The sequence below is a fragment of the Herpailurus yagouaroundi genome, unplaced genomic scaffold (assembly GCF_014898765.1).
Source record: "Herpailurus yagouaroundi ecotype Mexico unplaced genomic scaffold, PumYag 184, whole genome shotgun sequence".
NCBI lineage: Eukaryota > Metazoa > Chordata > Mammalia > Carnivora > Felidae > Herpailurus > Herpailurus yagouaroundi.
Window position 1 is genome coordinate 24,080,167 of NW_024412415.1, and position 15,004 is coordinate 24,095,170.

Sequence of the window (15,004 nt, forward strand, 5' to 3'; positions counted from 1 at the left end):
ACAAATACTACTTAGTTGTAGCTGGTCTTGATTTTTTTTTTAAAAATTGGGGGGCAGATTATTCTGTGCAGGACACCATTCTGGTCTTATAATTCTTTTCCTAGATTAAGACTGAAGTGTCAGTTCTCTCCTTATTTGCTATGAATTTGACAAAACAGGAAAATGTGGCTCCAAAATTTAAAACATAGTTTTTACTAAAATAGACTTTGAAAATAAATGAGGTACTTAGTATTCAAACCTTTGCGAAATACATGTAAGACCATGGTTTCCAAAATGACTCTGTTTTTCTATCAAGACAAAGACTTTTAAACATTTTGAATATTATTTAGAAATAACGTAAAGCAGTTAAGTGTTTTTTTAAAATGATCATTGTGTGTAGATACAGAGAGATCTAATCATAAATTAGATTATGGACTCCTAACTAGGAATAATAATATCTGTATGTGCAGGAAAAGAGACAATCGTCTTTCTGCTTAATAATCGCTTTCAGTTAGTAAGGAAAAGCTGCTTTGTGGGAAGCTTCTTTGGATAGTTCTCAGAGTTCAAAGAGTATGGAACCTTTGAGTTGATTTCATCAAGTCTATTTATTAATGCATTTCAAGTTTCAAAAAACCTTACATCTTTGCACAATACTTTATTTTTTGCAATTTTTAGTAAAAATTTCCAAAGTGAACAAAAAGATACTGTATAAAACACAGTGGACATTAAACTGACAGTAGTATTAGATCTCATTTGTCTTGATCCTTTTGTTTTACCACATCTTGATTTGCAGTGGAAAGAGTTCAGTGCACGTATCTCTTGTCAGAAAACATTTAACTTAGACTCAAAATAAAATAGGGCAGTGTGTACCTGCCAAAACCCTACCACAGGATAACATTACAGGCAAAAAATGTACATGTTCCAAAGTCTACCACACTCAAGAAGTTACTAAGAACTCTTGCAGAATAAAAGTCACCATTTTAGAAATGCAAACCCACTTCCAACCTTTGCACAGTCCAAAAACAAAGGCATTTAAATGATTTAAAAGCAATTACATACATATCTACCTACTTGTTTGTTTAGAATTATTTATAGTCTATCTGGGGTTTCATGTACAAAATTTGTCTCTAAATCATGTACAAAAAGCTGTATTTTGAAAAAAGTCACCACATACTGTACAAGTTTACAAGGAAGAGATCCCATTATTTTCTCTAGCATTTTTGGCCTTGCTGGCTTGCGTCACATTATGAGAATGATTGTGTAAACCTTATACTCTTAAGAAACAAAAAGGAAAAAAAAAAAAGCCAAAACACAAATCTTTTCACTGTTCCCTAAATTTGCCTCCTATGTGAAGCCAGAAAAATCGTAGCTGTTTACTTCTAATTTAAGTGATGTAGTTGGAAAACAGAAGCAATAAATATGTCACAAGCTTAAAATTTTTTTGTAATGCCCCCTTCCATTTCTGCATAGCAATACGCCTGTTAATACATTAAATGCTTTTGCTTTCTTTAAAAAGCCAATTATTTACATCTGTTTAAAAAATAAATTTGGAACGGGACATTGTGCTGTTTCACCTTCATTGTTAAAATATTTTAGGGAAAAAAAAAGTCAGAAGGCCTATCTACAATTTTAACTACTAGTTGAGCAAATCACCCTTCTTTAGTGGTTACCAATGATCAGTGATAATATGCTGAAAAAATTGTTCCGGTATTTTGATAAAATAAAAGACCCAGCTTTTCTTTTCCAGGTCGGAGAAAACCAAAAACATAATTAGCATACTTTAGATATATGGAAAGCACAAATAACAGGCTACAAACAAAAAGAAGTCATTTCATTGACGTAATCTCTACCAAAGCATGAATAAAATTTCACCTATCGATTCAAAACTGGAATTGAATTAGAAAGTTTAAAATAAGTAAGCAGAAATCAGACATTTGCTTAAGAACTAACTCTGAAGTAGTATGCTGCGTATGTCCAGTTTGCACACGTAACTGTGTTCCTCAGCATAGCCACTCATGTGCTCTTAGCAGCCATTTGATGAAGACAAGATGAATATCAGAACCAACTCCATCATTATAAAAAGGTAAATGGATTCTCACTTCAAAACTGCCTGTGTAAAGCATTACAGAATCCTGGACCACTGAATACCACCATTCTCTGTTATCCTGAGTATGTCAATTAAACAGTAATTTTTCATTAAGAGCGGAAAAATTTTATAATACAAAGAAACATCCATATTGCAATTTCTGTTTACAATTGCACACAGAAGTACAGTGTACGTAAGAAATACATGTCTGCATATAACAAGGTATGTACATTGGCAAGTGATGTCTCCAATGTTGAGGTGGTCGAGCCTCCTTAGCCTTGATTGGCAGTTGAAAAAAATATATATATATTTCAATTTGTGATAAAAGTTTATCGAGAGCCAAGTTTGCCTGCAAGTGAAGAAAATGCAGCAACGAAGAACAGGGAACACGGGGCACATAATAATATTCTAAGACTTTGTGCCATTACGTTAAAAATAGCTGTCCATAAGAAAATTGGGTTCCTTTTCCATCCCCCCACCCCCAAATTGGAATTTTCAGGCTTTAAAACTTATGTAATTCCACCTGGTCTGAGGACATGATCTCTTGCCATTTTTTCTTCGACTGTATTTGTGAGGGTTTAGTTTGGGGATGACGATTTAATAGGTGTCTCTTTGGAGTGAAGTTTTCCCATTGTAGGCACTAGGAAGAACCAAGGCAAAAGCTGCAGTTAACGTCTCATGTGTCCCATTTGATAACTCTCCCGGGGCCTCTGACGCTGGGGCTGCTGAATGGGCTGTGGAGGTCTCCTCCTCTTTAAAGTGCCTGTGAATCACAAAAGTAAAACGGATTTGCTGTGTGCTTTTTAATCTTAAAAAACAAAGATAACACTTCAATAAGAAAGGTTCTAGATCAGCATTGTATGTGTAATTTAAAAATTTCTGGTAGCCGTAATGAAAAAAGGCAAAAAGACAGCAAAATAATGTTCATAATTTTTTTTATATCACTTAATTCAATATAGCCAAAATATTATCATTTCAAGGTGTATCAATACAAAAAAGTATTAATGAACTATGTCATTCTTTTTTATATGCGAAGCCTTCCAAGTCTGGTATGTATTTTATATTTGTAACACATCTCAATTTAAACTAGCCACATTTCAAGTGTTCAACAGACACAACTGTTAGATGAACATGAACTCTGAGGACAGAATCCATGAGGAATAAATTACTGAGTGCCTTTGAGCAAATGACTTAACCTCTCTGAAACTCAGATGCCTTGTCTGTAAAACAGGGATAATAATGAACTCATATAGTCTATATATATAATCTGTGAAGATTATATGACAATTCAGTAAAGGTGTTTTTTTGTGAGGGTTCAATAAATGATAGGGTTGTTGGTTTAAGTTTTTAAAGGTGAAATTTGCTTAAGGTGAAATCAAATAAAAGAAGTGCTACATTGCATGAGACCATAATTGGTAACATATCTAAAGAGGGTCATGTGGCCCTTAGGAATCCCTAAGAAATTAATATAAGTTTTAGAGCTCTGACACTGTCAATTTACAAAAAGCAGTAACATCAAAAATGCCACCAAGATACTGTCACAAGCAGTACTGAGACTACTGAGCTCTCTTGCCCCACGATAGGTAAACTCAGGGGAGCAACTGAGGGAAAATAGAGAAAACTGTAAGGAACCCCTAGTTTTAAACTACTTTATGTAGGGGAGTAGATGTGGCCTGAGGCAAGAGGCTTCATGAGAAGTCTGTGCCAGGCAGGAGAGGGACAGCTGCCAGTTAGCTCTTGTTCTCCTCTGCCACTGTCATGGGATGATGTATGCCCTACTCCTAGAGTGAAGAGTTCTGGTCCAGGCGTTCTGAGGGCAGCACAGAAGCCACAAATACCTTGGGGAAGGTGAGGGAGAAACAGATGGGGACTAAATAACCTGGAGCAGTTGCCTCGTACTCTTCTTCTCCAAATCCCTGGAGCTAATCTAAAGAAAGCCTCCTCTCCGAAGCTGTGTCTCCATGAGAGGTAAAGGGTAGAGACCAAACCTCAGGAGTTATTTTCAGAGATGGAGAGTAACTATGGTTACTTGGTGACTGAAGCCTCTACCGTAAGACCCTCCCACAGACTGTCATCTGTATTTCCCCATAAGCATCACCCCTAGGGAAAATGAGTTTATGTGCCAGGAAATATTTCAAGAGCATAAACATTAGAAACAATAGCAGAAGTACAGCTATTAGAATAGAAAAACCAATCATTTAAAAGTGGTTGATCATAATAAAGACAAAAAAAAAAGGGAAGATTTTAGAATATGAAAAGTAAGAAAACAAGTATCAGGCAAAAAATAAATTTTTCTAGGTCTAAATATTTTTAGTGACTCAAGACAGATTAGCATTAAATTGGCAGCCATAAGTTAGAATGGATTCACAAAGAACACACTCAAAACTCAACTAAATAATTCATCCAGTGATCTCATTTTCAAGGAGAAAGTACTATAAAATTAGTTACTAAAGACTCATTTAGAATTCAATTCTGCCCGCTGAACAGTTCTGAGTTAAAAAAACACAGTCTTGCTCAGACTGTCTCACCTGGAAGAGGTTTAGGAGGAGGCAGCTTTGGATTACTACTTGGAGTATGAACACTGCATATCTTAATAAATCCAGCCATTAGCATGATCAGGGCAATTCCCATAAGTAATACAGCCCACCAATAAACCTAGAAAGAAACAGATTTCTCTACTGAAAAAGCTATAAAATATTTTAGGATATTTTATATTACATAAAATATATATATTACATTTTAATTTTTGAAGAACATTTGTTCAGAACACTTGCTCATTGGGAGTTGTACAGATACCATATATAAGCACATACAGATTTTTTTTAATGTCACAGAAGTATTAAGGAAAAAGACAAAAAACGCCCATAATTTCACATCCTAGATGAAACCACTCAATCTTATTTTTCTTTCAGTTTCTTTTCTAGATATAGCTATGGTGGGCACACACACAGATAAACTCACATGCAAAACTAAGGTCCATCCTGCATATAGTTTACACTGTATTTTCCCATGTTATTAAGTATTTTATGGTTTGAATATTTTATTTATGTATTTATTTATTTCTCTCTCTCTCTCGCTCTCTCTCTCATAAACTATATCTGTTTGCCTTTAGATTCTCCAGGGGCTTAGAGGGTATATTAATTACTTTAAATTCTACTTCTAGATAAATTTTTAAAATAATCTTGAACCTATGCTTTTTTCTAATCGTCAAATACTAAATTATCTCTCTTTTGAGCCTCCTCCCTTTTCCTGTTATTCAATTATTTGAAATTTAAGCCCCAGACTACTGCTATGAAATTATTTTATCATAAATCTTAGCTTTCACTGTATTTTATATATAATATATAAATATTATATTTGAGTCATAACATCTATTATTTATAATAATTTATTTAAAGGTTAATTGTCTTTTTTAATATGAAAAATGGAAGGATATACACATTCTACAAGCAAAGTTTACCCAGTCTAAGAAGGAAGTAAAACTTTCACTTCTAGCTTAAATCATATAATCAATTAGCCAACCAAAAAACTTCAAAAATTACTAGTATAATCTTATTTACAGAAAAATTACTGTTTCTATTCTTAATAAATTCTAAGTCTATTTTGCAATTCAAAATACTCAGATTTGGTTTTAAGACAGTAAGTAATAATAAGCATCATACAAAACAGTTACAACTTTATAACCTTCACATTGGTTTAACATAGACTGATGTATTACATATATAGTTATTGCTAATTATAGCCCAAGAAACCCCCATTTAAGATTTTCTATGATATGAAGTCTTATAACAGCCTACTACTTCTATACTGTTTTTTTTATCCAGCAGTGACAACATAATTAAAGTAATAAAAACTGAAATAAAAATACATGTTGTGGGAAATGACCCAAGCCACTTTTTTCATGTGTGCATAAAGGCTTTCACATACAAATTTATTTTTAAGTTGGTTTTATTTTGAAAGAATCTCAAACTTATAGAAAAGTTGCTAGTACAACAAACTTTTTAAAATCTGGAACCATCTGAGAGTAAATTGCTAGCATGATGCTCTGTTATACCTAAACATCTTAGCATGTAATTTTACACCATAAGGGGTTTTCTAGATAACCACAACACAATCATCAAGATCAGTAAATTAGCACTGATACATTACTACCATTTAATCCTCAGACCCCCTCAAGTTTTGCCATTTGTCCTAATACTATCCAATTCAGAATTACGTGTTGCTTTTAGCTGCTGTATTTCTTTAGTTTCCTAAAATCTGGAAAAGTTGTACAGTCTTTCCTTGGTTTATATAACCTTGACACTTTTGAAGATTACAGGCCAGTTACTTTGTATTATATGTCCCTCAGTTTTGGTTTCTTAGATGTGTCCCTATGATTAGATTCAGGTCATACATCTTTAGTAAGAATATCACAGAAGTGATGCTGTGTTGTTCACATCGCATTCCATCAGTGACACAGGTTTTTGATCCTGTGACTGGTATGTTAACCTGATCACTAGACTAAAAGGTGATACCTGCCAAACTTCACCATAGAGACACTCTTTTTTTTTGTAGTCAGTGAGTCTTCTGTAGGCACATAACTTGGAGCTACATAAATATCCCCTTCTTCATCAAACTTTCAACTTGCTCATTTCACTCAGTATTGCCTCATGGTTTCCTATTGTATTCAATGGGTTTATAATCCATTACTATCACAGTGTGTCTTTTGAACATGTCCCTACCAGTCTTTGAGCAACTTTACTTTCTGGCACAATTAATTCTAGGTTTATCTTATTCTTTCCCTGCCCCAGCCCTCGAATCAGCCGTTTCTCCAAGGAGCCCTGGCAGAATTGCCCCTCCTATGTAGACACCCTTCTCACACAACACTTGTACTCAGAAAGCCCAAGCCAGCTGCCCCTCCACAAGGTGCCCTTCTCACCTGCTTGGGCTTTAACACCTCATATTGGTCTTCTTCCCCATTCCGCACCCTCCTTACTTTGCTCAGGCTCTAACACCCTGTTGTGTGCCACTACAGCTCCCCCCACTTGGCATGGATGCCCACCTTACTTGTCCTCACCTAATGGCTTTAGGAATATACTGTTCAAAAAGACAGAGGTAATGCAATTCAGCCTCACTGCTGAAAGATCTGATTTTTTCAACAGAAGCTACAAATCTCAATTTTTATGTGGAATCTATTTTTAAGTGCTGTCAACTCACTCAAAATTTCTAAAAACAATACAGACCTTACAAGACATGTTTACAGAATCTCGGTTGGAAACCACAAGTTTACAATCTACTTTTCAGAGTTCACTTTTTGTATCCTACCAAGACTGCTAGAGAATCTTTTAAAATTTTCTTTTGGTTTCTATAGAAAATAACTTCCAGAGCCTTGCTCTACTTGTGAGTTTTTAGGATAGTATTTCCTTTGTCTTGCTGCATGAATTTTCCATAATCTATATGCACAGCTTCTGTCCTGTTTCTAGCACCCGGAACCCTTTTAAATATGCCACTTAATGAAATAGGACCTTCTTCTCCCTCCACTGTCTGCATTTCTGGCACTCTGACCTAGTAAAATACATAAAGAACTAAAATGACCAGTTTGTACTACTCAAGTGTTCTTCCTGCTCTATACCAGTAGTTCTCAACCTTGGCTTGGCATGTTAGAATCATTTGGAAAGCTTTTAAAACTCAAGATACCTAGAGCAAATCCCAGACCCAAATAGCGTGGGGGTGGGACTATGACATCAGTAATTTTATTATGTGGTATTTCATTATGCAGGCAAGACTGAGAACCACTGGTCTCAAACTTTTTCTGTAAAGGGCCAAACAATAAATATTTTAGGCTTGTCTCTGTCAAACTACTCATTTCTTCATTCTAGTACAAAAGCAGCCATAGATAACATGCAAACAAATTAGTGTGGCCATATTCCAGTAAGCTATTATTTACAAAAACTGGGAGCAGGCTGGATCTGACCCATAGGCCATGGTCTGTCAACCCCTGTTCTACACCCATATACAGGACATTAGTTTGGAGCCTTTATCTAAAATGGATACCATCCAACACTAACTCTTTAGTTCTAAATCTCTAGCCCAACTACCAGCCTAAGAATTTTGGGAGAAGCTGAGAGTCTATGACTGGCTACAGAAAGAGAGAGTCCTATGACTGGGAAATGCTGCTCAAATAATCAGCACACATATGGTAAAGGGATGGTTCCTATCACTGAGTAGATCTAAGAATTATCTGATATGCTTATTAAAACACAAGTTCTCAGGCCACAACCCTACAAATTCCAATTCTGGTGTTCTGGTGAAAGGCCCAGGAAACTGCATCTTAAATGAGTACACCAGTGATGAGGATGCAGATGTGTGCTTCTTACCCAGTTTAGACATGCTGCCATTGTGGTACACAACCCCTGTGAGCAATACAGGAAGTTTAGCATCCCTGAACCTCATCCATCAAATGCTGGTAGAGCCCTTCAGTTACTCTGACAAATATGGTACATTCTCAAATTCCCTCTGGGGAAGAAGTACCACCCCTAATGTGATCCAGCCCATAAGCAGAAAGGATCAATGGTTTCCTACTACTTTCAGGCTGATGGGCTAATTACAGGAGATGCACATCTATTCCTAATGTTCATTATATTCTCTAACACCATTCCTTCCTTCCAGTCTTCCCTGCTCAAAACCATTTTCCGGGGACACTTGGGTGGCTCAGGTGGTTGTATCTGACTCTTGATTTTGGCTCAGGTCATGATCTCACAGTTTGTGGATTCGAGCCCTGCATCACGCTCTGCGCTGCAGTGCAGAACCTGCTTGGGATTCTCTCTCTGTCTGTCTCTTTCTACCCCTCCCCCACTTTCACATGCTCTCTTTCAAAATAAATAAATAAACTTAAAAAAACATCTTCCACAGGGTCATCAGTGTTACAACTACCTAAAATATGGAATTGACTATGCCATTCCTCTATGTAAAACCCTTTTTCAAAAGCTTCCTACCAAGGATCTCCAATACCATTAAGTGGGAAAGAGAAAAAAAACAAAAACAAAAACAAAAAAGGCCCTTGAGCACAATAAAGTACAGCAAAGTACCTATATGATTCCACTTTTTAAATATATGTATGTATATTCTTGTAATGGTATAGATCCTTTCTGAAGAATACACAAAAAGTAATCTTCAGAAGACTGGGCTTCAGGGTAAAAAGATGGCTTATTTTTCAATGTATTACTTTGTCCATTAAAAAAAAGGTTGGGGTGGCTGGGTGGCTCCGTCAGCTAAGTGTCCGACTCTAGATCTCGGCTCAGATCTTGAGTTCATGGTCATGAATTCAAGCCCCACATGAGGAGTGAAGCCTACTCAAAATAAGTAAATAAAAATTTTTAAAAAAGGATAACCACACTTTCAAAAGGAAAAAATGTAAAAAACAAACAAAAACCTCTTTTATTAAAAAAAATTCATACTTATGTGACTTTTTAGGTGCTCCCTATCCATAAAACATCCATCTGTATCCTCTACTTCTAGCCCTTAAGAATTTAGTTTTGGCATCACCTCCTTAATAAAGAGTCTTCCCTAAATAGGGTCCTATTTTCTGTGAAAACATCAGGCAGAAATGAAAACATGTTTCTATGTATTTGTCACTCTAATTCAAACTTGGCTACGAGCTCCGTGAATTTATATCCTACAAACTCAGTACCTATCCCATAAAAAAAGTACCTGTTAGACTAGTTATTACAGGTGAGTCATTATTCCAAATACTGACTTTTTGAAACACTTCTAAACAGCTCATTTATTATTTATAGATTGTCCGTACAAATAATGCGACAAGGCTCTTATAACGGAGACTGGATGTAAAAAATGGTAGTTTTGATACCTCTGGTACTAGTTTTTCAGCATCTAAAAAGTCTCAAATACAGATGCAAGTAGTATGACAGTAACAGAAGCAGGTAAGAAAGAAAGCTTGGATTTAATAATGGTTATAACTGTAGAAAACAAAAGTCATGAGGACCTAGTTCCAGTTGAGATCAAGAAACATTTACTAAAACATGGCACCCAGGTCCTTAAGAACTTCCAGGTCCTTTTAGCAGTGTTCTTGGACTCCCTCCAAGTTTTTCTAGGTAACTACACATCTCAAAAGCCCAAAGCTTGAGATGTTTTAGTAACAATGCCAGCAGCTCTTCAGCTCAGTGTGTGAGGAAATGAAACATCACAGTGGTGAGTAGACAGCAAGAAAAACTAAACAAAACAATGGTGTATTTGAGAGTGTAGTAAATACGGCCACCTTTGGTAGAGGGTATTTTTTAATACTCCCTTTAAAAGGGGGAGCCCTAATACTCCCTAAAATGGGGGAGCCTGACTGACTCAGTTGGTTGAGCTCATAGTTTGTGAGTTTTATATATAAAAAAGAAAATTATAAAATCAGGGGGAAAGAATACCAAGAACACCAAACCAGGCTAATAAATGCAAAATATGTGTTTCATCTGTAAGGAAAGATCACAATGTGTTCACCTGGTAGAATCTGAAAGAAAGGAGAGCCAACATTTACTCAACAAACATTTAATGAGTGTAAATTATGCACCAAGCTCATCTTTCATAGATACAAGGGTGCTAAGTGAAACTTAAAGAACAGAAGATAACCAAAAGGTTAAAATACAGCCTTGAAGTTACCAAGCACTAAATCAAGTCTGAGAAAATACTTCTACATAGGACACAGACAGATGTTATTCAACACAGTCATTTATATGGCAAAAAGAACACAAAGTAGAAAAAATAAGTAAAACCTACAAAATAAAAGGTCAAAATTTGCTAGTCTAATTGATTACATACTAATTTTACTATTTTTTTTATTTAATAACCTAAATAAACAAAACAGACCTATAGATTATAAAATGATAAAACAGGTATCTCCCCCCAACCCAAAAGAAAACTGTAAGGGGGAAGGGGGAAGACATACACTCAAGTCTCTTCAGACATAAGACAGTCTTTACTGTTTTTAAACATCTCCAGAAAAAGTCAACCATACAATCATTTCAGCGAATGTTTCAGCATTTGACGACTCACTCTTCACAAATGCACTCTAGACTTCCTGGGGATCACAAAACCTTGTCAGGCCCACTGCTCCTTCTGCTGATCCTGGTTTTGCCATCCTACAGGGGAAGAAAGCTTCCCTTCTCTCCTTCAGAATATACTGTTGTCTAGACTTTGCCTAAATGTTCTTCTATCCTTCAACTGCCGGGGCGCCCCCCCCCCCCCCCCCCCCCCCCCCCCCCCCCCCGCCAGCCACCACCCCTCCAGCCATGTGCTACCCCTCACACCAATCTGCCGAGCTGAAAGCAACTGGTTTCTAATCCCTTAGTTACTTTAAGTGCAGCTAGGCAAGCAGGATAAAATACCACTGAGAGAAACCTGAAGATATTATAGCTTCGGAGTGAAGATAATATGCACAATTTTTATTCTTTTCCATATAAATTGACATTTAAGAAATCTGCTTCATGCATCCAACAAATGTATACTGAATCCTTACCATATGCTAAGCCCTGTGACAACACTGCATCTTTGTTGTTCAAGTTTCACAAGTGATAGCTATGTAGCCTATTCCACTAGGCAATGAAGACCTTAGACGTCCAGACCCACCCTCCATTTCAACAGATGAGGATGACAAAGTAGAAAATCTCTATTATAAGCCTTTCAAAAAGGAGTCCTAACACTGCAGAGACTGAAAAAAATGGTTCCCACACTTTAGCATGCACCATCATCACCTGTTGACTCAGTGGATCCGGGGTAAGGTCTGATAATCTGCAGTTCTGTCAAGTTCCCAGATGTTGATGCTGCTGGTCAGCATTTTGAGATCCACTGCTCCAGATTAGGGGTTGGCAAACATTTCCTCTAAAAGGCCAGATAAATATTTTAAATTTGAGAAGCCAGTCTCTGTTGCAACTACTCGAAGTGCAAAAGCAGCCACAGACAATGTATAAGTGAATGGGTGTGGCCGTGTTCTAATAGATCATTATTTATGGACACTGAAATTTGAATTTCTTATCATTTTCAATGGAATATTTCAATAATATCTTTTCATTTTTTCAACTACTTAAAAATGTGAAACCATTCTTAGCTTGTGAGGTATACAAAAGCAGGCAGTGGGCTGGATTTGGCTAATGAAACATAGTTTGCCAACCCCTGGTTTCTAGATCAATGGTTGGTGCTCAATCCTGGCTCTTCACCAGAAATAGCTCAGAAGTTTTTAAAAGACGCAGATACTTAAGCCCCATCCTGTGAGATTCTGAATTAGTGTAAGCCCTAAGTAATGAACAACCAGGAATAAGAATTACTGATCTTGACCACTATTCTTCCAAGAGATTTCTATTGATATTTAGGGTTTAATAAGACTTATGAATGAATAAAGGTTTCTTGGGTCAGGTAAGCTTGAAAAATGAAATTTAAAGACTTTTTACTGTAAGACTTCCCATGATATTATCATAAATATCTAAGAGGATACTACAGTATGCAATATTTTCCAGATTCATTGTTCCATCAAATCCATGGATGTAGAATTCTATGAAGCACTTGGGAAACACTGGCCTAAATCTTTCATAAAGAATAACAGATACTTAATTTGCAGGTTCATAAAGCTACAGCAAAATCTGAGAGCAGAAATTAATTTAAAAATGAGAAATACAGGGGCGCCTGGGTGGCTCAGTTGGTTGAGCATCCGACTTTGGCTCAGGTCATGATCTCGTGGTTTGTGAGTTTAAGCCCTGCGTCGAGCTCTGTGCTGACAGCTCAGAGCCCGAAGCCTGCTTCAGATTCTGTGTCTCACTCTCTCTCTGCCCCTCCCCTGTTCTGTCTCTCTCTCAAAAATAAATAAAACATTAAAAAAAGAGAGAGAAATACAACTGATTCTTTTTTTTTTTTAATTTTTTTAATGTTTATTTATTTTTGAGAGACAGAGAGACAGACATAGTGTGAGCGGGGAAGGAGCAAAGAGAGAGGGAGAAACAGAAACAGAAGCAGGCTCCAGGCTCTGAGCTGTGAGCACAGAGCCCAATGCAGGGCTCGAACCCACAAACCGTAAGATCATGACCTGAGCTGAAGTTGAACGTTTAAAAGTGACTGAGCCACCCAGGGGCCCCCGAAATAACAACCGATTCTTATCAGAAATAACAAAAAAGAAGAACTTCTGGGGCACCTGGGTGGCTCAGTTGGTTGAGCGTCTGACTCTTGATTTTGGCTCAGGTCATGATCTCATGGTTGGGAGATCGAGCCTTTCATCAGGCTCCATGCTGAGTGAGGAGCCTGCTTAAGATTCTCTCTCTCTCTCTCTCTCTCTCTCTCTCTCTCTCTCTCTCTCTCACGATTTTAAAAAACAACCTAAAATTGCCTGATTAAACAGTTTCACAAGACTTCAATTTATCATAACAAGCATTTAACTAAATCCTCAAATCTAAATATGAAAAAAGCTTTTTTTTTTTTTTAAGTTTTTAATTTTGAGAGAGAGAAAGAGAGAGGATGTACATACAACCTGGGGAAGGGCAGAGAGAGAGACAGAGAGAGACAGAGAGAGAGAGAGAGAGAAAGAGAGAGAGAGAATCCCAAGCAGGCTCTGTGTTGTCAGTACAGAGCCCAACACGGGGCTTAATCTCACGAACCATGAGATCATGACCTGAGCGAAAATCAAGAGTCAGACGGGCACTCAACTGACTGAGCCACCCAGGTGCCCCTAAATATGAAAAAAAGGTTTTAAAAATACTTTTGAGAGATCACTTCCATCAAACATTTTTAAAATAGGAATGAATGAGCTTTTGAAATGCTAAATAAAATGAGTCAAAATTGAGATAATGGAGGAAAGTAAAAAAGTATTATTTTTAGATATGATTCACTACCTGGAAAACCTAAAATACCTGGTACAACATATACTCAGTAGAACATAACTCTGAGATCTCCATTATCCGATAACTTTTTAAAATACATTGTTCTCTACAGTAGACAAGTATACCACATCTCAACTTGTTCTTATTAGAGATAATCGGGGGGGGGGGGGGGGGGGGGAAAAGAACTGGATCTAAATTGAAAAGAGGGAAGTAAAGAGCTAAGAAAGGCAAGCTACTTGAAGTCACAGAACTGACAAATGCCAGAGGATGATACGAATCCTTGCATAGTTCCCAAGCCTGCACTCTCCATTTTGCCACAATGCCAAAGGCAACATTAGCTTAATGGATATTTTTTGAACACTTATTATGCACCAAGCACAGGAATACAAAAATGAGTAACATATCATGTTTTAAAGAGACCTAAGTTAAATAAATTGACCCATTTTTTGGTTTAAAACCTAGGTCTCCTAAGGAGTGCCTGGCTGGCTCAGTCAGTAGAGCATGCAACACTTCATCTTGGGGTAGTGAAATCAAGCCCCACGTTGGGCATGAGGCTTAATTAAAAAAAAAAAAAAAAAGTAAAGTATTCTCTAAAACTAGATAAAACCTAGACTTCCTAAATTCAGATTCAGTGATTCTCCTACCTTATAATCCCTATACGTCTAAAAATCGTATATTCTAACACACAAAGTATAGTATTATTCTTCCTGTGTATAATAAATGCCATTTTAATGGTAGAGATAATTCCAAAGTTTTTATTACAAATGTTATTACAAGAGTACCAAAAAGGGTCACAACCCAAAAATGACTTTTGTGTGTGTGTTTGCTTTTAAGGCATCCTCAGTGCTGAATGCACACAAAAAATGTAAGAAAACAATTTGGGAATGGGGGAAGGGAGAAGAGGCTGAGTTCTAAGTCAATTTCCAAAGCAAACTCCTTCAATTCAGAGATGTGTGTGTGTGTGTATATATATATATATATATATATATATATATATATATACACACACACACATACATACATATATGTATATATATGTATATATGTATATATGTTTATATATAGTAGAAAATACACAAGTGATATATGAGTCAAAATT

At 36.6% G+C, this 15,004-nt stretch overlaps 1 protein-coding gene across 3 annotated transcripts in view; it reads right to left on the reverse strand.

Moving 5' to 3' along the window:
* Nucleotides 1–565: 565 nt before the first annotated feature.
* The window catches only part of ADAM10 (ADAM metallopeptidase domain 10), a 136,622-nt gene continuing 122,183 nt past the window's right edge, over nucleotides 566–15,004 (reverse strand). For 2 of the 3 annotated variants that reach the window (XM_040492819.1, XM_040492820.1), the window contains exons 15-16: nucleotides 4,594–4,720; nucleotides 566–2,828 (exon numbers count right to left, since the gene is read on the reverse strand). In XM_040492819.1, coding sequence (XP_040348753.1) covers nucleotides 2,734–2,828; nucleotides 4,594–4,720 — 222 coding nt within the window. In that variant the 3' untranslated portion in view covers nucleotides 566–2,733. Of the gene's footprint in view, nucleotides 2,829–4,593; nucleotides 4,721–11,805; nucleotides 11,924–15,004 lie in introns of those variants that run through there. The other variant, XM_040492821.1, reaches the window with a different exon arrangement.